Raw genomic sequence first — 25,741 nt, forward strand, 5'->3', positions numbered from 1 at the left:
TAATTTTGGGGACCAGATTCCAAAAGAACACAGTTGAAAAGTGAATGTCACAGAGGCCAAATGTCTGAATTGTAGGCCACATTCTTCTTTCACAGAAGTACTTACTTGAAATAGATGTAGTACTAGAAGTGGTAAATTCAAAACGGGTGACTTCTCTCTGACCATAATGCTGTACACTAATAAGCTGCCCTTCATAAAGAATACCAGGTCTCAGGCCTGAGATAGTATAGGAGTTCAGATAGCCTGGGATGGTGGCCTCTTTCCACTTCACTCTAGAGTTTTTCTATAGGAACAAAACATGGTGAGATATCAGAATATGAATACTTCAACAGGCAGAATTTGCACAATATTCTTTACTATGTGGAATATACCCATTAACTTCAGTTTCAAAATCTCTGTTTTTATTGCAAGACACTGTTTATAAAAGGAATAGACATTGTCTAAAGAAATGAAGAATAAATGCCTCTCTTAGAACCTCTACTTTAGAGATAATCCATATTGATACTGAATTACTCCTGCTGCTCAAGGTGGGATGTCTACTCTCTGGCCAGAGGGCCATTTAATACAATCTGACTTATGGGAAGAATTTCAGAAGAAAGAGGGAGGTAAATGAAGACAAGAAGAGTTTCTCATTCCTCTTATTGCTTCTAGTTGGGCTGGCTTAATTGCTTTAAATATATGGTATCTGACGTATCTGTTGCAGTTTAGAAAATCTGGTTAGATGCCACAAAGTAAGTGGCAATGTCTTAACCATATGTGTGCTGTACAGGCCACTAGAACCTCTTCTAGTAAGGAAAGAAGGGATGCACCCACACTGTAGCAATAATGCAGTTTGACGCCACTATAAGTGCTGCAGCTCCATAATATGGAACACTGGGATTTGCAGTTTTATGAAGTCTTTAGCCTTCTCCGCCAAAGAGGATTGGTGCTTCATAAAACTACAAATCCCAGAAATAAGATGGAGCCATGACTCCATAAAGTGGGGTCAAACTGCATTATTTCTACAGTGTAGATGCAATCAAGGTTAGCACTCCTCTTGATAAGTTTAGAAAATCTCTAACTCACTTGAAGGACTTCAACTGAAAGGCAGGATAGAAATCTACTGAACAAACGAACCAAAGTTTCTTATTTTATCCCCTGGTGGGAAATGGAACTACTTTTGTGCAGGACATGATAGCAAGATACAGTGATTGCAATGAATACCTGGCCAGTGTTCAATGTGAAAAATTGGGGATGGTTGTTTGAGTCAGCTCTGTCTCTGATATCATGTGCTATTGTTCTTCTTCATTCACAATTCTAACCTTGGCACACTTACATAATATGTAGATATCCATAGTGGATTTACACATACTCTCAAGTAATTGATATAACTATAAACTCAAAGTAAAAATTACTTCTTTTCTACACTGTCATGACAGATGGTGTTTACAAATTTGGAAATATGTGCAAAGGCCTTCTTAATTGCCAGAGTGGGGTGCATTAGATTGGGGTGACTGACTTGCTCTATCAATGACAGTGAAGTGCTTACTGGTCTCCATCGCAGGATGTAACTGGAAATATGAGAGGATTCAGGCGCAACCCACTGAACAGGATGAGAATCAGGATGAATTGGAACATCTGTGATAATCACTTGGACAGGACCAGTGGAACCTAAAATACAGAATTTCCCCATTAGTTTGCTCAGTGCTTCATCCATATTGCTTTTTCAGTCTATTCACTGTATCTAAAGAAGTGACTCTCTGTAAATGAGGTTGAAGCAACTTGACTTCTGTAATTCTGCCACTCCCACAACAATATGAATCTGACATTTGACAGTAACATAAGACCAAGGTATAATGCAATCTTTTTTTCAAAGAACATAAAATCACCCCAGGAGATACTTTTGTGTATGGCTCCACATGCAAATGGATCATGGAAGCAGATAATATATAGAATATCATTCCTGACAAGAATGAATCTATAAAATGAATATTATGAATTCACATGCCACAACATATGGCCATATATATATATATATATATATATATATATAGTCTCTTCCTAAGAGTCTGTGTGTTTACTGTGTAGAAAAATTATAAAATCTGAAGTGGCCCTTTGAGCCAAGCTATATAGCAAATGGTCTGATAGAACATTTAGCTATCTCAGATTCTACGGGGCCTTGCATCACATTTTAAGGATCCCTGAATTGTGTTTTGGTCCCTTTGAACACATTTCTTTGCTAGTGACCCATTGTCAGGTGGGAGGCTATACTGGGGTGTGAATACTGAATGCAAAGGAACTGTTCCAGAATCACTTCAAACAAAAATACAATATAATTGCTCTATAGGTGTTTTCCATGCGCTCTCCACCTCTTGTTGATCAGCTCTTACTCAGAACTTTAGTACTTAAAAACATCCCATTTTCATTCCACTTGATCTCCAATTATCTTAGAGTTGCCCTTTTATGCTTGCAAAAACAAACAAAAAAAACTGCTGGGTTGGGTAGAAAGACAGAAACCAATACATTCCCTATTATTCAACAGGTGGAGACATGCGTCTGTCTGCATCAGAGTGTCTATGATTATGCACCACCAATGAATGATATGGGCCGTTGTGAGTGCAGGTGCTCCTATTTGTGGATAACTAGCCCGCCAATACAATGCACCCACTGTATACATGTTGCATTCATTGCACAGCTAGCAATTACAGTGGGCCCTCTCCTTACGTGGGGGATCCATTCCGGATCCTCCCATGTAAGGGAAAATCCGCCTATGCTTGAACCCCATAGGAAAAAATGGGGCACATGCATGTGGTGGAGTGGCGCCATTGTTTCCCTCCCCAAGCGGCTTCCGCATACGCTGGAAGCCATGTAAAACACATCCGCGTATAGTGCGGGCACACTGTATATTCAGGGTTTCAAACAGAAACAATAGTAAATAGGGGATAGGGTTATCAGACAAATGGAAAGATACTTTGCCCTTTCCTGACCTCTCATGACACCAATGAAAATCACCACACTCACTACCACTTGGACAGAGATTCCTGTTGCTTTCAATGGCAGCTTTTATTCTAATTCTATGGCTAATGCTACAAGGAGCAGTTTTTGGCTGGGATAAAACCTTCTCTTTCCTCATGTTGCAGTCCAGTGGACCCTTATCTCTATGATTACTTTTATATATAGGTACAAAATTAATGTAACAGGCCCTTAGTAACAGGCTGAGGCCACATGGCAACAGTCAAAAATCATTAAATTCACACACACACACACACACACACATATTTGATCATCTATTCTTTTTGATCTCCCTCCTTTTTACCACCTGCATAAAATTTCCAGTGAATTGCTGATTCAGCTGAGTGCCTGAATGTTGTTTTGTGAGCAAGACTGACGTTCTCACAAATCATCAGCAAACAACAGTCTAGCTTGGTGGAAGCCTCTTGTTATTTTAGCAATTAAATTCTTCCCTTTTAAAATTATCCCCCTTACATACTTGTTTGGACAACTGTTTAACATACACACCTGCGGAAACTTTAAAGCTACCATAAAAACAAACCTTCTCCCCCTACTGAAATGATTTCATGGCTAGTCCAACTTCCAAAGAGATGCTCAGAAACCTCATTGTTTCACTTACTTTTTCAACAGTCTTACATCTAACTTTTTAGGTCACACACATATTTCACATCGTTCCATGAGATGTTTGCTTAACAGTTAGATAAGAATCAGCCAGAGATTGGCAAATATCATTTCAAAAGTTAACCAAAACGTATCATTTTAAATGCTGATCAAAGCAATCCAAGAGTTTGGATGCCATTCCTTCCCTTCCACATATACCAGAATGTATTATTTCTTTTACTCTGCTGTTACACTTGGAGTAATGAAACTCATCTAGAGCATGCATGCCACATTATAGCTTGCAGGTAAGGTGCCAAATTTCATTGTTGTTGGTCAACCAATCCCCCAAAGCTGGCATCCAAACTCCTCACTGAAGAATTAATCCAATTTGATTTATGGACATTTAATGGACATAGCTCCATGCGATGAAATTCTGGAAACTGCAGTCTAGCATGGCACCAGAGCTCTCTGACACAGAAGGCTAAATGTCTCACAAAACTACAATTCCCAGAATTCCATAGCACTGAACCCTGGCAGTTAAAGTGTCGTCCAACTGGATTATTTCTGCAGTACAGATGCAGCCAAAGATTATTTTATCATCTTCAATGGCCTAAGAATATGTAAGCATCTGAGTTATACAGAGACCTTCAGAGTTCTGTTTCCTATCAATCTTTGCTTAGTGTATCAGGGTTAACTACCCCAGAGTTATTATCCTGAAGTAACAACCCCAGTTGTAGCTTGCATTCTAACATCTACCTTCCAGCATTACTATGTTCACAGGTGAAGTTTAAAAACTAAAAACAACAGCTGCAAATGTATTTTCCAAGTGCAAAGGTTAGCCCAACTGCTTCCCTTATCAATGTATGCACTTTTAGAATGAAACTGAACAAGCAAACAAGCTCATATCGACCATGTCTATGGGGAAATCCTGGCACTTGATGGTCAGAACAGTTGAAACATTTTGTTCAGAGATGTGAGCATCTCAGGGAGTACATAACACAAAGATAAATAACAGTTGGAAGAGACAGAAGCTCAGTGACCCAAACTGGGATATGGTATAGTACACTTTTGAAAAGACTGAATTATAAATTTAGGAAGCTCATTTGGAATTGCACATCTACCATTGGCTCAGTCAGACCTTAGCCAAGTTACTATTCCATCTATCTCAGCCTCGCATAGCCACATATGAAGCTAATGCCAGCCTACTTTGCAGAGCTGTTATGTAAATTATAACAAGATAGCATATAAGAAGCTCCCCACAAAAATGAAAAATTCTTTAGCAATAAAAACTGTAGGAACACAAACTCTTGCAATCTAGATTCTTAAATTACAACAATTACTGGATATATTCAACTATAAGCTGACCTCATGTATGTAGAGGGCAGGTTTTGGGACCAAAATCATGGATTTTGATATGACCCATGGATAAGTCGAGGGTAAAACTTAGGGGCATCTAACAAAGGATGTAAAGGACAAAGCAAAGGAAAACAATGCCAAAGAACTTACAAAATTCCAGCAGGCATAATTGTTGGTGCTCATACTGGATGGATGAGAAAATAGTAATTCCAGGGCAGATGACACTCTTGCCTTTCACCAAGGGATGGTTCCTTTTTTAATGATAGTTAAAGTATAGTACCTACATCGACCCATGGATAAGTGCACTGGGGTTTTTTTGGGTCATTTTTGACCTAAATTTCTAGACTTATACATGAATATATACAGTATTACTCTTGATGCTACCTATTGTTATAATTAATTTATTTATATCTCATATCTTCCTCAAAACTGGGATTCAAGTTGTTTTCCAAAAATTAGAACAAAATAAAAGTACCTACAAAGCAGTAAACTCAATTCACAGTAATTTTATGGTTTGTCTATAAAATCTATCCAAACGTACTAAGCTGAAATAACAAATATTTCCATGGTAGTTAGCTACACAATTAACTAAGCCAGATAGTGAACATGCAACCAGCAGAAGGTCAACTTTAAAAATTATTATTTTTCTAGCTAATCTCCTATGGTGTATGAAAGCAGAATTCAGCACATGAGGTTTTATTCCTCATTATCTATTGGCATGGACAAAAATTAGCATCTTTAAGAGGAAGTTTTTAAAAATATGAAGACAAAACAAAAACAATCCAGACTGAAAAGCTAAAAGAAAGGTAGTTGTGTGCTACTATAATTTAGGCACTGTCCTCTAAATGGATAAAATATTTGCTTTAGTTACTATGACACTTATATGAAAAGATAGTACCATGGCCAAGACATGGAAGTGTAAATGTGCTTCAGTGGAAACCATATAAATTATAAGGAGGTTGCCGTATACAAGCACCATGGTGGGATATGAAGGCTTGACGGCCTCTTAGTTTTCTGATGTCTCTCATGTTAGAAATGCGATGGTCATCACAAGAGGTAAGATAAGAAACAAGATTATGTGCTAGAGGCAAGGGTCTATGCAGAATTCTTTACACATGGAACCACAGAAAACAACAGACCTGATCAAAGGTATGGTCTAAATCATATTTGATGAATCACTGTTTACATTACAGATTGGCCCTCCAACAGCCTCTGTCATACATTAGGATTCTTACCTGGATATGCACTTAGAGGCTGACAGATTCTAGCCTTTGAGGATAATAAATTAATTGGTAAAATCTATAAAGTTCTCTTGGAATATGATACAGAAGAAGAGGCAATAAAATATCAGATGATCCAGTGGGCAAAAAATATTGGACATCCTATACTTCTAACACAATGGGAAAAAGTATGGAAAAATGGTTTCAAATATTCGGCCTCCCAAAATTTGAGGGAAAACTTCTATAAAATGTTTTACCAATGGTACCTCTCACCGGACAAGATTGCAAAAATATATAAAAGAAAAGAAAATAGATGCTGGAAATGCAAAAAAGAAATAGGTACTTTTTACCACTGCTGGTGGACTTGCAAATGGGCAAAAAAATATTGGGCAATGGTAAATGAAATGATCAGTGAAATCCTAGATATTAAAGTGAAATTAAAACCAGAATTTTATTTACTAGGTATATTTGGTGAGGAAATTAGTTCAAAACATGAGAAGATTGTTTACTATGGCCTGTTACAGACTGCCAAAATAAAGCTGCTTCGGGTCTCTTTGGAGGTATGCTATTTAAATGATGCATGGGTCCTAAGAGTCCGGAGGTCACGCCAAAGCCACACTCCATTCCTAAGCACTGGAGTGCAGCTTTGGTGCAGCTTCCAGATTCTTGGGACCCATGCATCATTTAAACAGCATACCTCCAAAGAGACCTGAAGCAGCTTTATTTTGGCAGTCTGTAACAGGCCAAAATGATTACTTTAGCTCGGGTGTGCTTTGCACAAAAGTGGAAATGTGAGGACATACCAACAAAGGAGGATTGGATGTGGAAGCTGTATGATGGGATGGAAATGGATAGGTTAACACAGGCATTAAGGAATGATACAAAAAGCAAACTAATGGAAGACTGGGAAGGAGTGATGGAATTCTTAAAAGGGAATCTGGGTGAATACGCGTATATTAAGTTAGATTAGAATAATATGATGGATTTTACAAATTAAATAAAGTCAGAAATTGATTTTATAGGGAAAACAAGTTAGGAATCTGGATTAAATAGGTAAGCAGGAAGTCAATCTGTGTGTATGAAAGAGAGAAGAGTGAAAGAGATGAGGGAGTAAGAGGTGAATTTGATAAGAATGAAATTGGAGATAAAGAGTGGAAATTTAGAAGATATAAGAAGTAGGAATAAGAAATAGATAGGGAATTATGAAGGTTAGAAAGTAGAGGTAGTTGAAGATATAGAAGTATGAATTTGTATGTAAGCTATATAATGTAAAATACTATAAATGTGTTGTATGTAATGTTGTATGTTTGTAATTGTTCTTTTTAATTTTATTAATAAAAAATTAAAAAAAAAGAAATGCAATGGTCATCACAAGAGGTAAGATAAGAAACAAGATTATGTGCTAGAGGCAAGGGTCTATGCAGAATTCTTTACACGTGGAACCACAGAAAACAACAGACCTGCTCAAAGGTATGGTCTAATTCATATTTTATGAATCACTGTTTACATTACAGATTGGCCCTCCAACAGCCTCTGTCATACATTAGGATTCTTACCTGGATATGCACTTAGAGGCTGACAGTGCCATTCCCCAATACCACGTCCATAACAGTAGCACTGGTATCTGACACCATGAACGTGCTTTTCCCATGAATCTCCAATTTGGTAGAAGGTCTGGGATTCTGAATCTTGACATTGGTCTGAAAAGAAAAATCCAAGTGGAAAATGTGTTGTTATTTCAATGCCATTTCAACAGCTGGGTTACTCTGGCTTGCCAATTAAACTGGTCTTCCTATGTCTAAAGAGGTTCTCCTTCAGTTGTTAGAATTCTGTTTTTCCAGGATTTCAAAATCTGAAGGACAGCCTCCATAAACAGAGGAGGCTCTCCTTTGCAGATACCTGCTGTCCAGAAATGGAACAAGAATGGTGGCAGGATCAGAGGTGTACACTCATCACTGCTACCCTCGTAACATGTATATCTTAGCCATGAGGAGAGCATTTGAACTGAGATGGGGTGGCTCAGAGCCCTCCCATGATGACTAAAGGAAGAAAAACCAAAGTCTTTCTACTGAAGCCAGAAAAAAGGGCTACTCAGGGCACCATGGAAGCCCTTGTGAACTATGGCTCTATACTTCTCAATCTTAGCTTCATATGTTAACTTCTGAACATCTGCACACTTCCTTCAACCATGAAGAAGGCTAAACCAATTCCTAGTTTAATTTCTGGGCAGAACTTCCTTGCATAAAAAAAGTTTTCGCCAGACAAACAAAAAGAAGCAAAGGGGATTAAATTTTTAGTTCGTAGTTCATGCAGTCCAATCAGCAGTAAAGAAGCCCGTGTGAAAGCAAAAATCCCTCCATGTAGATGACTACTAGTGAGGAGTAACCAAAGAAAAAGAAAAAAGAAAAAGCACTGACTCTCCTCTAAAGAGAAGAAATGCCTGGAAGAAGTTTTTAATCAGGGTTGGAAAGAAAGAGACAGTTGTTTTTCACACTTCCAGAATGCTCCAGTCCTCCATGAAGAGCCTCTGGAGAACCAGGGTCAAGTATGAAGTCTGAGAAGTCTACTTCTACATGGCTTCATCACACTGGCCCTCTTAGGAGAGAAAAAGTCTGAAGTGCCCTTGTTCTTATATTATGAGCAACATTCATGGGAAAGCAGCTAAGGAGCTGTCTAGCCAGGATAGGATCAACCTTCATCAGCTGCACTATAACTCACAAAGTCTGAACTACAGCAACAGCTCACCCAGAAAGGTTTACAGAAGGGATTTCAACACAGGTCACTCTGGCCTGAGGCAATACTGCCTACATAACTGTGATTTACAATACTGTAAAATTACTTTTATGTATTGGTTAAAGCTTCTTGGCATTGTTGAAAATGGAAATGTCACAAATGACATCACAGAGATAAATGTGAGTGTTTTTACCAAAGGAGTAAAACATTCCTATATAGCTAAACCCCATTAGTAAAATTTCATCTGTATTTCAATCAATGGCCAAAACCTGTTTCTTTCTGAACTGAAGTTCGTTTCCACAGATGTCAACTAATGCCAGATATTAACATTTAATGCAAAATTTCAATTTCAGTGATGCAAAATTCTACCATTTCATTGTTAAGGTTTTTAGGTTCTCATATTCATCGTCTCCCTACTTCTAGCCTAGACTAACAGTAACAAATGTTAAAGAAAAAATAATTTACCTTAATGGACTTCATATGAGAGTGTTATTAATCCATATAGCAGGAAGCTAACTGAAGCCTGACCTGAACTATTTTGGAGAAAAATACATGGCAAAAATGGAGACAGCCTATTTTACAGAACTTTATAACTTTTCTTCAGGCAAATCTCTGTCAGACTTAGAAAGCCATTTGCAATAGTCTCACAATGATTCAGCCTCTTTAGGACACAGTTGAGTAAACATGTGAAGACTTTTTTAAACAAAGAGAAATCTAACGGCTAGTCCATTCTTAACCCTTGCTAGAAGAAATATTAAAACTTCCCAGGGATTAAATAATCAGAGATCAAACATCTAGGTCTTATCACAATCAGAATCTGGAGACCTTTTTTTGCTCAGAAAATAATAATCTGTTCATTTCTAGAAAAGAAGAGAAATGTTGGTTATGGCTAAGTTAGTTTTCTCCCTTTGCCCTAGCAAAGTACAGAAAAAGACAGCCAAATAAAACAAGGCTTAGCCTCAGGTAGGATAATATTTGTTATAGCTGTCTTTAACTCTTTTTCGATTCAAGAGACCAAAAGAGCTATTGACAAAATGTTTCAAACTGTGTTTTAGACTTCTGCCCTAGGATTCCCCCAGAACAAAAAAGTGGGATTACAAGAAGCTTACCTGCTCTCCTCCTACTGATAAACCTTACTGGAAGTATGAAGATATGAGGTTTGGGATCAAACTTGGGGCTATTCAGACTATAGCATTCTGATGCCACTATACCCACCATGACAGCATCCTATGGCAGATAGCAAATCCTCCTCTAAACTCCAGGAGGATCCCATAGGAGGCAACCATGCCAGTTAAAGTGGAATCAAAGAGCTATAATTGTGCAATGTGAGTGGGCTCTGGTTCTGCCTGAAAAGGGGAACTTTTTTCACTTCCTAATGCTGTAGAGTCCATGCCCATCTAGGTAACCTGAGCTGAAAGGGAACTATTCTGTAAAACTAGTCCATCTTCTGAGAAAGTCCAAGGCATGAATTAAAGAACTGTCCCTAGATCAGAGGTAGATGAAGTGCAGCCCTCCAGATGTTGTTGCACTGCAACTCCCAGCGTTCCTTACCAGTGGCTATTCTAACAAAGAATGATGGTAGTTGCAGTTCAAAAGCATCTAGAGGGCCTGTTTTGTGCACCTCTGCACCAGACATTAGAATAGCTGCTTTCTCTGTGTCACTGCTAAGGAAGTTGTGTGAAAATGCCCAGGCAAGCTGCATCATAAATATTATATACACTGCCTAAGGGACCAGTCATGCTTAGATATTGCTTTGGGGAGGTACGAAGACTTCTTCTTTAACAACTGCAAGGATTTCCCAGACTTCAGATTTGAAGCAAGAGGAATAGAAATGGCATATTTGACTTCATGGGCTTCATGCATGTGTAATGGCTGAAAACCACTGAATTTTAATGCTGAACAAAGGCAGCATATGCTGCTTACATGAGCATGGAGGAAAACCTTTTTCAGCCTTTAAATTTCATTCTTTCCTAGGAATCTTCTAGGGGCTGTACACCAAAAATGGGCATCCTTTAGAAAGTATGAGCTAAAATGGGGAGGGGACTCCTCACATTGTCTCAGTCACACACAAACACATGAATTCATAAAAGTGCAAATAAATTACTCTGTCTCTCTCTCCTCCCTTACACACTCAGTTCACCCTCCACACAACACACAGTGGAGACAGCTGGAAACCACATCAGTAGGGCAGTGCATCCACTCTGGATTTTAGTCTTATTTTGAGGGCAGGATTTAACATCTGGGCTAGCTTCTTCAAAGTTTAAATTAAAACCCGAAGCAGATTCTCTGCCCTGGATTTTGAAAGCCACCAGCAACTACTGGCAAATGCTCACTGAAATTAGTTTGGGAAAAGCTGATCCTCAAAGCCACTGATTTTATATCAATGGAAGCAATTTACAGAAGGTCACAGCAACACCCTTCCATCACTCATTCCATTGTGCAACCAGGCTGGAAACATTATTTCCACTCATTTGAATTGAAGTTTTTTTTCCAAGATTAATTCCAGTACAGATCATTATAGTGTCGGTGCCTCAGTACATGGGGTGGCAATATTGTCGCCAGGGTCACAGCCCTCTCCCCATTTCCCTTGCAGTGTAATTAGGTTTGGAAAACAGCTGCTCTGAAAGCCAAAAGGCAGTGCTTCAGACGACTTATTGTGCATTGGAGGGCAAGGAGAAGACAGGGACACTACATTTCCAACCTTCAGGTTTTCCCACCTCTGCATTAGCACAGACCAAGATAGTCGAAGGCTTTCATGGCTGGCATCCATAGATTTTTGTGGGTTTTTCGGGCTATGTGGCCATGTTCTAGAAGAGTTTCTTCCTGACATTTCGCCAGCATCTGTGGCTGGCATCTTCAGAGAAATTCGGGAAGAAACTCTTCTAGAACATGGCCACATAGCCCGAAAAACCCACAAAAATCTACAGACCAAGATACTTTGAGCCTTATCACATAAGAAAAGAAAGCAGAAATGAAACCAGATAGTACCAGCTTTCTCTGTACCTTACCACATGACATCATAGCACTTCAGTTCTCTTCTCTTTGAGACGGTCATAAAAGCATGTCTTTTGTCAAACAGATTAGACAAAAGACACACTTTTATGACCTTCTCCTGCAGGAACTGAAGCACTACAAAGTCATGAGGTAAAGCACAGAGAAAGCCACCACTCTCCGGCTCCATTTCTGCTTTCTTTTCTCATGCCATAATGCAGTTTGTAAGAGCCTTTTGCAATAGATTAACAATGGAAGCCATTTCAAAAGGACAGACTGGCTCTTTTGGTAACATCTTACCTTGGTCCAGTCAGTTAATCTGAATGATTATACTTGTCATAGCCTAATACTGTAGAAGCCTCAGCATTCATTAAAACATATTTAAAATGTTCAGGGAAGGATGAACTTACCAACAGGATCACATTGCCATCTCCCCCGACCTTCACCAAAGCAGGTACAGTTCAGCATGTGTCCTTCTTCATGACGTTTGTGGAAAGTCTGGTTAACATCATAGGTGATGTCGTCAACTATACACTGGTCTGTTGTAAGAGATAAGCATAACATTTATGCCACTGATTGCTCTGAGCAAATACTGACTGCAACAGTTCTTCCTATTCATGGAGAGATGTTCTGCTGTGAGATGAAACAGTGCACAAGTTTTTATACAGTACAGTTATACTTCAGTTAATGAAGTTGGTGTGTTCCTGACCATGACTTTTTAAAGAGAAAAGTTGGTACCAGAGGCAAAAATAATATGGAGAGAACAGACATAGGTCCCTAAACTACAAAGAAGAAGAGCAATATGTTGCAGCAAGACTTTTGATTTTCATTTGGGTGGCCAAGCTTCTAGATCTATGCTGATTGTACTCCTTTTTCTCTTACTCCTTTTTCACACTCAGTAAGGGATTCTGGAGGCAGCTACTGTTAACCTTGCCTGTTGTGGACAGCCAGGCATAGCTATAGAATATGCTGTCTGAATTTAAAACAGAATTAAAGACCAGTCCCTTCCAGCAGGCCTAGCCAGATGATTTTTTTTTAATTGTGAATTTTTAATATGGGTTATTTTAAGATATATTTGTTATTTTAAATTCATGTTGTGTGTTTTTAACTGATTCTGTATGCTGTATATTAATCTGTAACAATAATAATAATAATAATAATAATAATAATAATAATAAATTATTGGATCAGCTAGAGTATAATCCTATTCCTTCCTGCTGAAGCGCCACTGCATTGTTTACTGTAAATGCAATCCAGTACCACAGCACCAAAAATGTGCACTTCTCCAGCTCTCTTTCACCAGCCTCTGAATGCTGATGTTGCTTTTAAAATTCCATAGATAGGAGAAGGAAAACTGGGGCTGGATGGGCATAAGATAACTCTGTAAAAAAGAGCTTTTTGTCAGGGGCTTTGTTAAGTGAGGAAAGAGTAAACAATACAAAAGACTGGTATTCCACCTCAGGAGAGCACCCTGGCAAGTACAGTATTTTTTCATTGATATATGATGACTCAAACAGACTATTCAACAGAGGTTTATAGGACCGGGTGCAAATAATCCCACAATTCAAGCTTCTGTTTTCTTGTTTGTTCTTTGTTTTGGTATTAAGATTCAGATGTGTAAAATAAAATCTATATGATATGCAGGTTCCGGAAAGTCCTGGATTCTCCAAAGTATTTGTTCAGGTCTCAGGTCACTTTAGTTGCACAGTTTTTTTTTTGTTAAAATTCAAGGAGCAAACCAGTGCTAGGAAGCACGAAGGGAACCGTCCAATTAAAAAGATTGTATGTACAGCGCTGTGTAAATTTACAGCGCTTTATAAATAAAGCTTAATAATAATAATAAGGAGAACAACTGGGCATTCCCTGATCTCTTTCATAAATATTAGCCTCGCTGAAGAGCATCTAATAGCTTCCATATCAGTATAATAGCGAATCTACTCTGGATTTTAGTCCCCTTTCTAAGATACTGGACCTATTGGGGTAATGGGTTTAGCACTCTGGATAGTTCTTCTAAAATTCAGACAAGAATACAGCCAATATTGAATATAGACATGTAGAAAGAGGAAGGGTGTAGGAATAGCCTTCCACAAAAATCTATACACATCAAAGCTTATATACAAAGGTTACACACACATAACCAATAAGAAGGAATACTAGCCATGCTGCCTTGGAGATCCTGGAAGTTGTAGTCCCCAAAACTATTTTTCCAAGCTCTGGAATAATGACTGAAGAGATCACCCTGTGGTGATCATCCCAGCCCCAGTGGCAATCCCAACAGGAACTGTTAATTCCTGGTGGCCGTTAATGCAAACACAATGGTAGAGATTGTACTTAGGTTTCAATGCTACTGGCACAGGAATTTGAGAGGTTTCTGAGCTAAATAAAGTTCATGAGAAACACTGGAGGCGGACTGTCCCTATAAGTCATGTTCTGTTTCAGCAGTAGCAACAGCTCTGGAGTTTTTTCATCACACATACCCACACACCCACTTCCAAACATGGTGTGAGCCAGATGCAGAATGACCAAATGCCTGTTTCCCTTTGAAGTCTTATTTTTCTTTCATGCTGCCTAAGCACTTCCCTGACCATATTCCCAGAAACTTTCTACAGCACAGTATTCCTTAGATTTCCTGCACAGGTCCCTTCTATAAAAGGTCACTAAATACCAAATTAACTGCTGAAGCTGGTGGGGTGGGAGCTGTTACCAGAATAGCAGAAACAAGGCTTCTTGAACTAATACATTTGATTATGTAAAGTTACAGCCATTAACTTCATCTGCACACTTCATTCTACTTTTAATGATTCAGAAAATCAGAGAAACACATTCTATTATATGGTCTTGGGCACCAAGAAAAGAGGTGCTTTTTCACATTCAGACATAGCAGCTACAAGAGCTGTGACGTATATATATGGGTGTTGATATAAATCACCGTTTAGAAGGAGGAGTGGAGAACAAAGCAATGTGTGGAAAGACATCAGAAGCCAGGAGCTCACCTTCACCCTGAGACTTCACTTTGCTTACAGTATTACTTGTTCTGGGCTCACAGTTTGAAAATGGGCGTATGAAAATAGCCAGAAAATATAGCTGCCAAGCTCACTCTCTCTGTTGTTTGGGAATATTCAAAACATGCAAAGTTTTAAGTTTCAGTCAAGAGGCTTCAAAGGACAGAAGACTGGACCCTGGGTTTTATGTAGCTGCTTGATCCTGCATTAAGAAGATATGATGGTTGTGCCATATCTAATAACTATTTGTTTTAAACTCAGTCTATAAAGGAGGGAATAATGTGTAGGACAGTTAAGGTTTATTGTGGTATAGTTAACACTACTACAACCCGCTTTCCATGGGCTTGCCTGCGCCCACAGAACTTATTGGCTCTGCAGCTGACTACATCAGAACAAACACAGAAGCAAAGACAAACCAAAATACCTCTAAGCTGGGAATAAGCAATGCAAGTCCACTCTCCACGCCCATTTCCTACGCAAGTGCATCTCATCATATGGCCCATTTCATGCTGCTTGTCCCACTGGTCTCCAACACGGTACATAACACCATCATTGGTTGTGCAGATTTCCTCATGAGCTGTTCAAGAGATAATACAGAGGGAGGTTTGTTGGCTAGTGCTTGCTTTTAGTTTCATAGGACACAAAACAAGAAAACAATATATGGTGAACTTTTAATCTGACAGGGATGGGATTCCTAAAGTTGTAAGTAACAGTTATTTTCACCTGAACATATCAAATGTCATCTGGTTAAATACCCTGAAGAAACCACATTCTGTCTGATCTTGGAACCCAAGCAGGGTCAAGCCTCATTAGTACTTGGATTTACAGAGATTGCCAGGGAATACAAGGTGCTATAGGCTAGGTTCAGAGGATGCCAAATGACCTCTGAGTATTCCTCGCTTAAGAAAACCTTCTGAAATTGATGACGTCACCATGTCAACAGGAGACTTAAAAATACATACATCACTTTTTGTCAAATTTAAATTCAAATTTTGGAGACATGGAATAAATACAATTTACAATTTTCAGCCACTTTGAATCTGGCATTCTCTAAATCTAAACTATAGAAAAGATGGATGTTTGAATCATTTGATTCCAGAATAGCTTGGAAAAGCCACAGAAAACCAATGAATTCCATTGAGGTGAATATTTATAAGGAGTATCTAACTTTACAGAGAGCTGCTGAGTCGTAATTAATGCCCACCCAGCATCATACAGCTAAAACATGATGTGAGCCAGACATTTTTACTGTGGATTCTCACTAAAAAACATATATACAACATACCAGCCATGGGGCAAAATCCAAACTTCTGGTCAGCATCATAGTTTTGTGTGGTTCCACACCATTTCATGTTGTCTCTCCGCCCCTCAGAAGTACAATCAGTGTAATTGCGGTTGTTGTAGAGGAAAGGGAAATGGCACAGAGCACCATTGGAGTTACCACCACGTGTTTGAACCAAGACTGAAAAAAACAGTAACCATTCAAAGTTAAGCTTGTGATTAGGCTGGATTCTTGTATAAACTCCTGAGCACACAAAACCATCTCCATGACACATTGTCATAACATCTGGAGCAATGAGATGTTTGATAAGGGAAAGATGTGTCTCTGGGGCATGCAATCCAGTCCACTAGGGAATGCTTGCCTTGGATGTGGGGATCTGTTTTTGAATCCCAGCAATGTATTCTTGACATCACCCAACGGACAAGTTGACAAGCAGTACAGCACACCCTCATACCACATGGTCAGAGTCAGGACTAGACAGAGCTGGTCCTGGGCTTGTGCAAGATGAATAATCATGTTCCCATCTTTGCAAGCCAAATATCCTACATAAACAAATGTTAGTATTACACTTAAGTCGGGTCTCAGAGTGTAAGGCCTAGTTGTTCTGGTCTTAAAGTGTTGCAATTTGTCAAGTCAAAATCATATTAATAAATGTGAAGTTGATGGATTTCATGGCCGGCGTCCAGAGTTTTCTGTGGGTTTTCTGGGCTATGTGGCCACATTCTGGTAGAATTTATTCCTGGTGTTAACAAATTCTTCCAGAACATGGCCACATAGCTTGGAAAAGCCACAGAACACCATATCAATAAATGGTTGGTGTTTATTTATTTATTTTTTTAAAAAAATGGATATGCTGAGATTTAGCAAATGATATAGCTACATCTGGGACTGTTGGGATTTGATGTGTTGTTTTGTGCCTTCAAGCCGTTTCCAACTTATGGCAACCCTACGGTGAAACTATCATGGAGTTGTGTGTCTGTGTGTTTGGCAAGAATTGTTCAGAGGGCTTGCCTTTGTCTTCCTCTGAGACTGAGGAAATGTCTTTCCCAATGTCACCCAGTGGATTTCCATGGCAGAGCTGGAATTTGAACCCTCATCTCGACTTGTAATCCAATGCTCAAACCACTACACTACGCTGGCTTTCTAACATAGCATCATTTGTTCATGATGCATTTAGGAATGACACTTTTCCTGTGCACCTGCCAGCCTCCTCCCCTCCTTTTTCCTGTCATCAGTATTCTGCTGTTTGTAAAGATTACTGCCAGCTAGCTGATTCTTTATGTGGAAATGGAGGAATAACAAACTATGTCTTTCCTGATGCACTACGCTCATGAGAATTACTGCTGAAAGTTGCACTTCTGTTTAGGGGCTGTCCACTGTTCTCCATGTTATTGCATTCCCAGGCATGGACCAAGGTAGGCTGGCCTAGTGCTGCACAAAAACCTACTATATAGGTTGTTTTGATTTAAGCCAGGTTTGCAAAGCAAATAATAAATATGGCTATAGATACAGCTGACTCACACAAACAAAAGCAGTCTTCCAACTGTGTATTAAAGGCATGACCAAAAATATTTTTACTGGCAAATGTGGAAAACCAAACTCAACATCAGAACTGAAGCCAAAAATGGTGGCGGCACATTCAGGAGTCAGACGGACATTCTTTACATCTAGCTTCTCTTTTCTCACATGCTTTAGAGATGCAGTTTTTAAAAATCTCCAGTCTTATTTTCAGTATGGACAAGAGTTCCAGCTCTGCTCTAAGCTAAAAACTAGATGAAAAACAGATACAGGATGGCTGGACCATTGCAAAAACAGAGCAGCAGATGTGCCACTGTGAAACATCTTTCTGTGCTTGATCTTTTTTTGTTTTGTTTTGTTTTGTTTTTAAGGTGGAGGATTAAAAACCAGAGAAGATCTAGCTATTTTAGTTTGGGGGCCATGGCTAACCCATTCCAGATGACTCATTTAAAGGGCAGACTTTGCTCACCAGTGTTACTGGTTCTTCAACATGGAGGGGGGGAAAGTTGCCAGGGAAGTGTGGGACAGCAGATTTACTCAAATTCTTGCAATGAATGGATGGAATCTGCTGAAAAATCAAAGGGGTGGTGGGTAGATTGCAGAGAGAAAAACTGCTCTGCTGCATTTTAAGTAAGTCCTTAACTTAAAGCTCTAATTACAACCTAATGGTTTTAAATAGTTGGTAGAAAGGAGACATGTGCTTATGTGGTTCTATTTTCAGGATTCCCTTCTCCTTTCCATGAGGCCCATTACACTGCAACGTTATAATCAATGCCATTCCCAGCAACTAAAGGAAGCCAAGATTTTGTTTTGTTTTGTTAAAAGTTCAATAGGGAGAAAAGCAGGTGCAGAGGGGAAGAAATGGGTACAGATTTTCACCTGAGATAGCCAAAAGCTAACAAAAAAGTATCTCCAACCCAAGCAAAGTGAAGAAGCTTCAGGAAAACAGGATATAGCCTTCAAAGAAATCTTACAGCATCTTTAAGATTAACTGTGCAAAAAAAAAGTTGTAGTATAAGCTTTCATAGGCTTGATCTATTTCCTCAGAGGCATGGAGTGAGCTGATGCCCAGGAAGAACTTTTATAATCAGGCTGTATGAATAGCCAGAGAAATGCAAAACTTGTGGGTACAGTGATGACATTACAAGTTCAGTTTTAACTATGGTCATTGAGGGACAAAATCAGGAAGAAACAAATTGAAGCCAGGGTTGGTAGGTGGTGAACGGTGAGGGACTTTGCAACATGGTGTGTGCTGGCTGGGAACCAGAAAGGAGATAGGATAAAACGGTTAAGAGCATCCTCATGGGGTATTAAACAGTTTTATATCACGTATAATGTGTCAGGAAGCCACACAGTCTGTGTTCTAAAGTTCAGTGAAAAAGCAACCAGACATTAAAAAGAGTGTCTGTGAAAAAACTGTCATACCAAGAGATTTGTTTTGGCCTTCTGTTTGGAGGCGGGGGGAATAAAGTCTAAAATGAAAAAAATAAAAGGTATTATATGCATTGAATATAATATGATGGAGAGAGCCGGCATGGCATAGTGATTTGAGTGTTGGGCTAAGACTCTAGAGAACTGGGTTCGATTCCCAGCTCAGCTATGAAACTTACTGGGTGACCTTGGGAAAGTCACATGCTCTCAGCCTCAGAAGAAGGCAATGACAAAGCTCCTCGGAACAAATCTTGGCAAGAAAAAAACCGTGACAGGTTTGCTTTAGGGTCACCATAACTCAAAAACAACTTAAAAGCCACACAACAACAACAAAATATTCTATTGGATCTGTTTAACACAAATAGAGTATGCCTGAAACCAGTGCTAAAGCTAATTTGCATCTCTTTCACATTACATAGTTACAGCACTTTGAAACTAATTTTATTGCCATGGCTCAATCATGGCATTACAATTCTTAGCCAGAGAGCTCTAAGTGCAACAAACTATATTATAGGATTCCATACAAAACAGTTGTGACAATTAAGATAATATCAAAGTGATATATAGTGTGGAAGAGATCTCAAAAGAAAAGGAAAGCTACCCCCATTCTGTCAGTAGCTGAAGTCTGAAACTACTGTACAAAAAGAGGAGGATTTCAGATTTCTTTGTGCAAAACTTTCTGCTCACAATCTTGGCCACAGATTAAGTGGTCACATTTGAAACACAGCATATCATTGTACTTGTTCTGTTACATTGCTGTTGAGTCATTTTCTTCTTTTACAGAAAACATAATAGAGAAACAAACAGTAAATAAAATTGAAATGAAATTCAGAATGAACTAAAAAAAAGGGAAACACGATACAAGATCAAATAACTCAGAAACTTGGAATCTGGAGGGAATTTCAGGCATGGAGAATTCACTGGTATCCCCAATTTCAATCAGTTCAACATAGAGTAACTTTCTTTCCTATAATGACCAAAGTATTTTTTTAAGTGGATTAACATCACTGGGGCAGGCAGTTTCTGCCTTGATAAGATAGGAGCAGTCAGAAGACAGATTCACTCTTGGGTTATTTAGCCATGCAGACAGATCCGTGATGAAATGTGAATTTCTCCCCTCCTTATCTCTAAAGGAGTCAAAATGCTTTAAAAGAAAAGACCACAGAGAAGCCACTCCTTAGATGCAGGTTCTGGTTCCTGCTATATATGGGATTCAGGATTTAAGGGAGTGACATCAGAACATTGCACTAGTCAGACTCAGGAGGCATTTTCCCCTCAGGCCTAATATGGGAATCTGTCTTACTGGACTAAAGAAAGAAAAGAAAGAAAAACACAAGCCAGAGACATACAGGGAAAAGTACTTTGGATCAAAGATGCAGAGCTCTGTTTGGTCTACCAGCTCCACTTCCAGCTAATCCCTTCCTCCTCCACAACTGTAGGAGGAACACACTGGATATAAAAGAATGACACACATATATTTAACTGAAGGCATTTTTCCACAATTGTTTCCTGGGATTGGCTGATGAGACACAGCAAAGAAACACACACACAGATTTAAAATCCTTGCATTCTTTATCCAAGCATTCCTGAAGAAAAGGGGCTTCCTTTGCTGACTGGCAATTGGAAAACTGAATTCTGGCAATGCAATTTCCCCAGGGGCTGAGCACCATGTGGAACAAGGAAGAGAAGCCAATCTGGAAAATTTAAAGTTGGACAGGAGAACTCAAAGAATTACTTGGATTTATATCCTGCCCTACCACAATCTGAATGCCAACAGATGCATTCAGTTATAGCTTGTAGCATCTTACAAAAACGGCAATCAAGTGTGTGAAGTAAATATTTCGTCCACATAAGAGTATGGCTGGAGAGCCAGTGTATGGTGTAGTGGTTTGGATGTTGGACTAGGACTCTGGGGGACCAGGATTCAAATCCTGCTCAGCTATGGAAATTCACTTAGTGATCTTGGGCAAGTCACACTCTCTCAGCTGCAGAGGAAGACAAAGGCAACCTTGTTCTGAACAAATCTTGCCAAGAAAACCCCATGATAGGGTTACCTTAGGTCAACATAAGTCAGAAACAACGATTCTCACTGCTCCCCCTTTTGTATCCTGTTTCTTGCTGTTTCTTCACCTTCTTTAAGGGTGTTGCTGAATTCAGCAGAATAATGCCAAATTGCAACTGATAGGTCTATACCTCCACTGACAGATGTTTCCAACAGCTTGCTACAACCAGTACCTTATTTCTCCCAAAGCAAGGATTTGGAAAGATTTACCATTTTGTTCTGTACAGAAGGAATATTTCTGATCCTGATCAAAGTTAGAGGATGTGCTGCACCAGAGAGTCCCATCACTACGGCCTTCGGAAGTGCACGAGTAGTAAGTCCTCCCATTATAGGTGAAAGGGAAGACACAGGGTTCCCCATTGGAATTGCCACCATAGGCCTGTGTCACAGCTACAAAATGAAACAGAACATGGTATTGTGATTCAGACATCTCTTGACACATACAAAGACAACACATTCCTTGTGAGGTGAGTCCTTTCCTTATTATATCTTTGGACAACTCAAGTACATTGTGACAATAATACTTAGCCTTTATGTGGCACATTGCAATAAATAGCCCTAGATTGCTGGTTGCAGTATCTGAGTTCGGCTTGGACAGAAAAAACTTACCATGCTCTGCTAAGCAACCTACACAGCGCTGGACCCAAGAGCACCCAAGAGCAGAAGCTTCAACTTACCTACACTGTGTATTTTGTTTCCACAGAAGTGACATACCACTTCTTGGATATACAGCTGGCTTTTGCCATCCACAATTTGAGCATCTGTGGATGGCCCCACACCATTCACACCAATGGCGGTTGATACATGTGGCTGCACCACCACTGGGAACTACGGGATTGGAGGTCCCATGATTTTTGTTATCTGCCAGGGGTTGTCCAGAATGAAACCCCTGCGGATACGAAGGGCTGACTGTATTGCAATATGTGGTGAGCCATAGGCTTACTCATATAGCAGCCAAACAACTAATCTGTGTAAGACAGTGAATATTCCTCAACACTCATCAGTTCCATTCTACTGTGCTGTGGCACAAGCATAGCACAATGAAAACACCAAAATGTGATCTATTCTCTTGAGGTCCACTTTCCCAGGCATCTTAATCAATAGCCAGCTTTTTATTCAACCCTAGCTCAGAATCCTACCTCATTCAAGCCTAGGCTCATCTAGTCTTTCTAGCTTTAACCTGGGTGATAGTCTTTTGCCTTCTGAGACACTTTAGGTATCAGTGGACATTTGACCTGCCTCATACCTGTTTCCTGGCAACTGACTCCATTGCCCAGACAAGTGCAAAGCATATGCTGGCTGCCTTGCGTCTTGAGCCATTGCATTCCCAGAAAGTATACCATGCCATTGTCGGTTACACAGTGTCCATATGGAGGAGGCTGGGGCTGGGGCTGATACAGGGCAGTTCGTACATCTGTGATGGTTGCAGATGCAGTTCCTACAGCAGAAAACACAACAACAATTAAACACTACAGCAGCCAACATGAATCCTGTTGTACACTGTGGTACAGCGTTTTAACCTATTAATGCACTGGGCCCCACATGGGAGAAAAGTGAGCTATAAAAGAAATAGATGAACGAATTCTAATCAGACAAGACTACTGAGCTTATTTACGAGGGCAGAAACAACCAGGTCTGGCCCTTTAGTCTACTCTAGAGGTTAAGTGTCCATACAAGCCAAAGAAAGAGGGAAGAAAAGGGGAAGGAGAACAAACCAAACAATGAGCATCAGTGGCCTGCATTCAAATTTTGCATGAACAGATCCAAGAATATTTCTCACCTATGCCAGTGGTCTGCAGAGATGAATGCCTCTCGCATTTCCATTCTCCTCTGCCATTGCCAGTGCAAATGCACTGTAGCAAATTTCCCCTGTTGTCTTTCTTGCTCCAGGTATCTCCAATTCTGTAGGATGTCTTGGTATCTGGATCATTGCACCGGTCTGTAGGAAAAAAAACATAAAAGGGAAACACGTTCTTGATATCAGCAACAGCATGTATGCTCAAGGTACTTTTCTGTTTAGACAGGCACTTGATGAATGACTACACAAGGTCTATCCCACCAAAATAATAAGCTGGATCTTGCTTATTGTTCTGCTAGTGTGTGCATGCATTTTAGTGATAAATGTTTTAATCTGGTTTTAATTTTTTGTTCATTTAATCTCATTTTAATTTTTGTATTTTGTGGATTTTTAACAACATTCTTTTTAATTTGTTTTATGCCACTTTTGAGTCCCAAACTGGGAAACAGGCAGGAGAGCAGAATGAGGACAAGAAAAGAGGAAGAAGGGGGAGAGGGGGGAGAAAAAGAAGATCCATATAGCTATTGATCACTCGCATAGTTTTGTCTATTTTATTTGTGCAAACTCAGTTTTCATCCTTTGGGAAAGTACTCTAAAATATGCTCACGCTTGCTTTGACCACAGCTGTGTAAGAAACAGCCTTCCTTAAAAGGAAGCACCACATGGGAAATCCTTCCTTCTCTTCTTCCTGTGCCTGAGAGTTTAAATATAAGCCCGTGGGGTGCTCCCTTCCTCAGAGATGCTGGGCCTGGGGAAATTCTACCATCTCCTGTCATTGGCAGTGGTTGAAGAAGACCTCTGAATCACTCCAAATGGTTATTCAGCTGTTCCAGTTTGGCCACAAAAAGTACCATATGGGAAATACTTGAGAAAGCCATGAGATCAGATTGTGCTTGCCAGAAAAGTGGTTTGTGGTTTCATATACAACGTTTGTATGTATAACTGGACATGCTGGGAAAACAGTTTTCAAAATATTCAAAGCTGGGAACCAGCTTTCACACAATATGCACAATACACATGGCCTGGGAATAAGAAAGCAGCAATTTGTTCTTTGAGGTATCTGAAGGTTTGTCCACAATGACAAGGGGTTGCCCTCCTTAAATGTTAGTAACATTACCACTGGTTAAAAAAGGGCGTGGGGATAAAAACTTTAAACAAAACTCTATACATTTTGATAAACAATAATCCCCATGTTTACACTGAAGTCAATGGAATTTACTCCTTATGTTTGCAACTTTAATCTGGGGGATCTAAAAGAACTACTATTTAAACTGGGAAGAACAACAATGGAAAAAGTGTGGACCTACAAAATCCAGGATGGTTTCAAAAATGAATTACACACACGCACACACACACACACACACACACACACAGAGGTATAGCGAATCAGCTTCATGATCCCACTACTATAGCCGCATCCTGTAGAATCCTGGGTCTTACAATTTGGGGAGTGCCATTTGGCTTTCTCATCCAAAGGGGAGTTTTAGTGCCTCCAGTCAAACTACAAACCCCAGGATTTCATAAGATATCGTGATGACAGTTAAGGACCAAAGTATCATAATTGTGTAGCATGGAAGGGTCCTTGGAATCAAATCCCAATGAGCCTCAGGAACAAAATAAGTCTGAACAGCAAGCAGCCTTTTCATCCTACATAATTACTGCAGGGCTTCTGAGATAATTTATAGGGTAACACTGTAAAACCCCTGCACTCTGAAAGCATCTCATAACTGATTATTAGCAATGGTTTATTTACCATTTGTACTATACCCATCGTTTTCATTTGGGATTCAGAAAGTACAAATCAGTAACATGTAGAAAATCACTGGAATTTCCTGTTCAAACTAATGACAGGACATGTGATGAAACACATGGTCCACATCAAACCATGATCATGCCTTTTTCCGTGCACTTGGGAACACTGCAGCTCTCTTTTCCCCATTGGACACTAAAACATATATCTTCCCACCACAAGATTCAAGTCAAACTGAAATTATAAACAAATGGTTGTCTTTTTATGGCTTTCAAGTTTAATCTCGAACCTACTTTGAGGATTTAGTCTATATAATCCTAATGTTTATTTTAGAGAAAGCCCATCAACTTTGTATCCCATGGAAACAGCATCAATTAAAAGCTAAAGGACACAAGCTTAAAACTTACCTAACCTAAGATTTTAAAAACCAGATGTTTCCCAATTTGGATTACACAGCCTTACATTTAGCCAGTGATCTCACTTTTGGATGACTTTTTTTTTAAGGAAGCCTTTCTAAAGGTTTTGCTGGTCTCAACCTGAAAACAGAATTGTTCTCTTATCTATACCCAGGTTCCAACCTCAGCAACTTCATTACAGGGTTATTTGGAAGTTACAAGCCCAAGAACAGAGGACCACAGACCTTCATGCTACATTTGTTGCATTGACATTCCCCTGGTAACTTTGCCTGCTCTTTTTCTTTGGATGCCAAATTTCTATTTCTAAATGCTCAACTGAAGATGTAAGTTATTACAATGGTAGAAATTTGGGGAGTGAAGTAAAATTTCACAGGAGGCAGAATTCTTATTTGAATGCCATGCTTTCATTTCCACCCCCACCTGCACAGCTATACTCCTGCCTCCCATACTCTTCTGCACCCAGAAATCTCATCTCAAATCTCACATGGCTCGAGAGGTATCCTGACCATCCATAGACCCTCTTCAAAGGTTATAGATAGCTGCTTTGGGGTGGGAGGACAAGGAAGGAAACATCTATTATTGTATATATTC

At 39.5% G+C, this 25,741-nt stretch overlaps 1 protein-coding gene and 1 pseudogene across 5 annotated transcripts in view; both read right to left on the reverse strand.

Moving 5' to 3' along the window:
• Positions 1-25,741, reverse strand: part of FN1 (fibronectin 1) — an 89,962-nt gene that overhangs the window by 51,375 nt on the left and 12,846 nt on the right. For all 5 annotated transcript variants that reach the window (XM_089477710.1, XM_089477709.1, XM_089477708.1 and 2 more), the window contains exons 6-14: positions 22,967-23,125; positions 22,433-22,624; positions 21,397-21,576; positions 16,179-16,355; positions 15,318-15,470; positions 12,302-12,430; positions 7,724-7,867; positions 1,529-1,650; positions 106-283 (exon numbers count right to left, since the gene is read on the reverse strand). In XM_089477710.1, coding sequence (XP_089333836.1) covers positions 106-283; positions 1,529-1,650; positions 7,724-7,867; positions 12,302-12,430; positions 15,318-15,470; positions 16,179-16,355; positions 21,397-21,576; positions 22,433-22,624; positions 22,967-23,125 — 1,434 coding nt within the window. The remainder of the gene's footprint in view (positions 1-105; positions 284-1,528; positions 1,651-7,723; positions 7,868-12,301; positions 12,431-15,317; positions 15,471-16,178; positions 16,356-21,396; positions 21,577-22,432; positions 22,625-22,966; positions 23,126-25,741) is intronic.
• Positions 706-786, reverse strand: LOC149305347 (U6atac minor spliceosomal RNA; annotated as a pseudogene).

This window comes from Sceloporus occidentalis, unplaced genomic scaffold, assembly GCF_023333645.1.
Source record: "Sceloporus occidentalis isolate IW3139 unplaced genomic scaffold, rSceOcc1.0.p SCAF_12, whole genome shotgun sequence".
In the NCBI taxonomy this organism is placed as follows: Eukaryota; Metazoa; Chordata; class Lepidosauria; order Squamata; family Phrynosomatidae; genus Sceloporus; species Sceloporus occidentalis.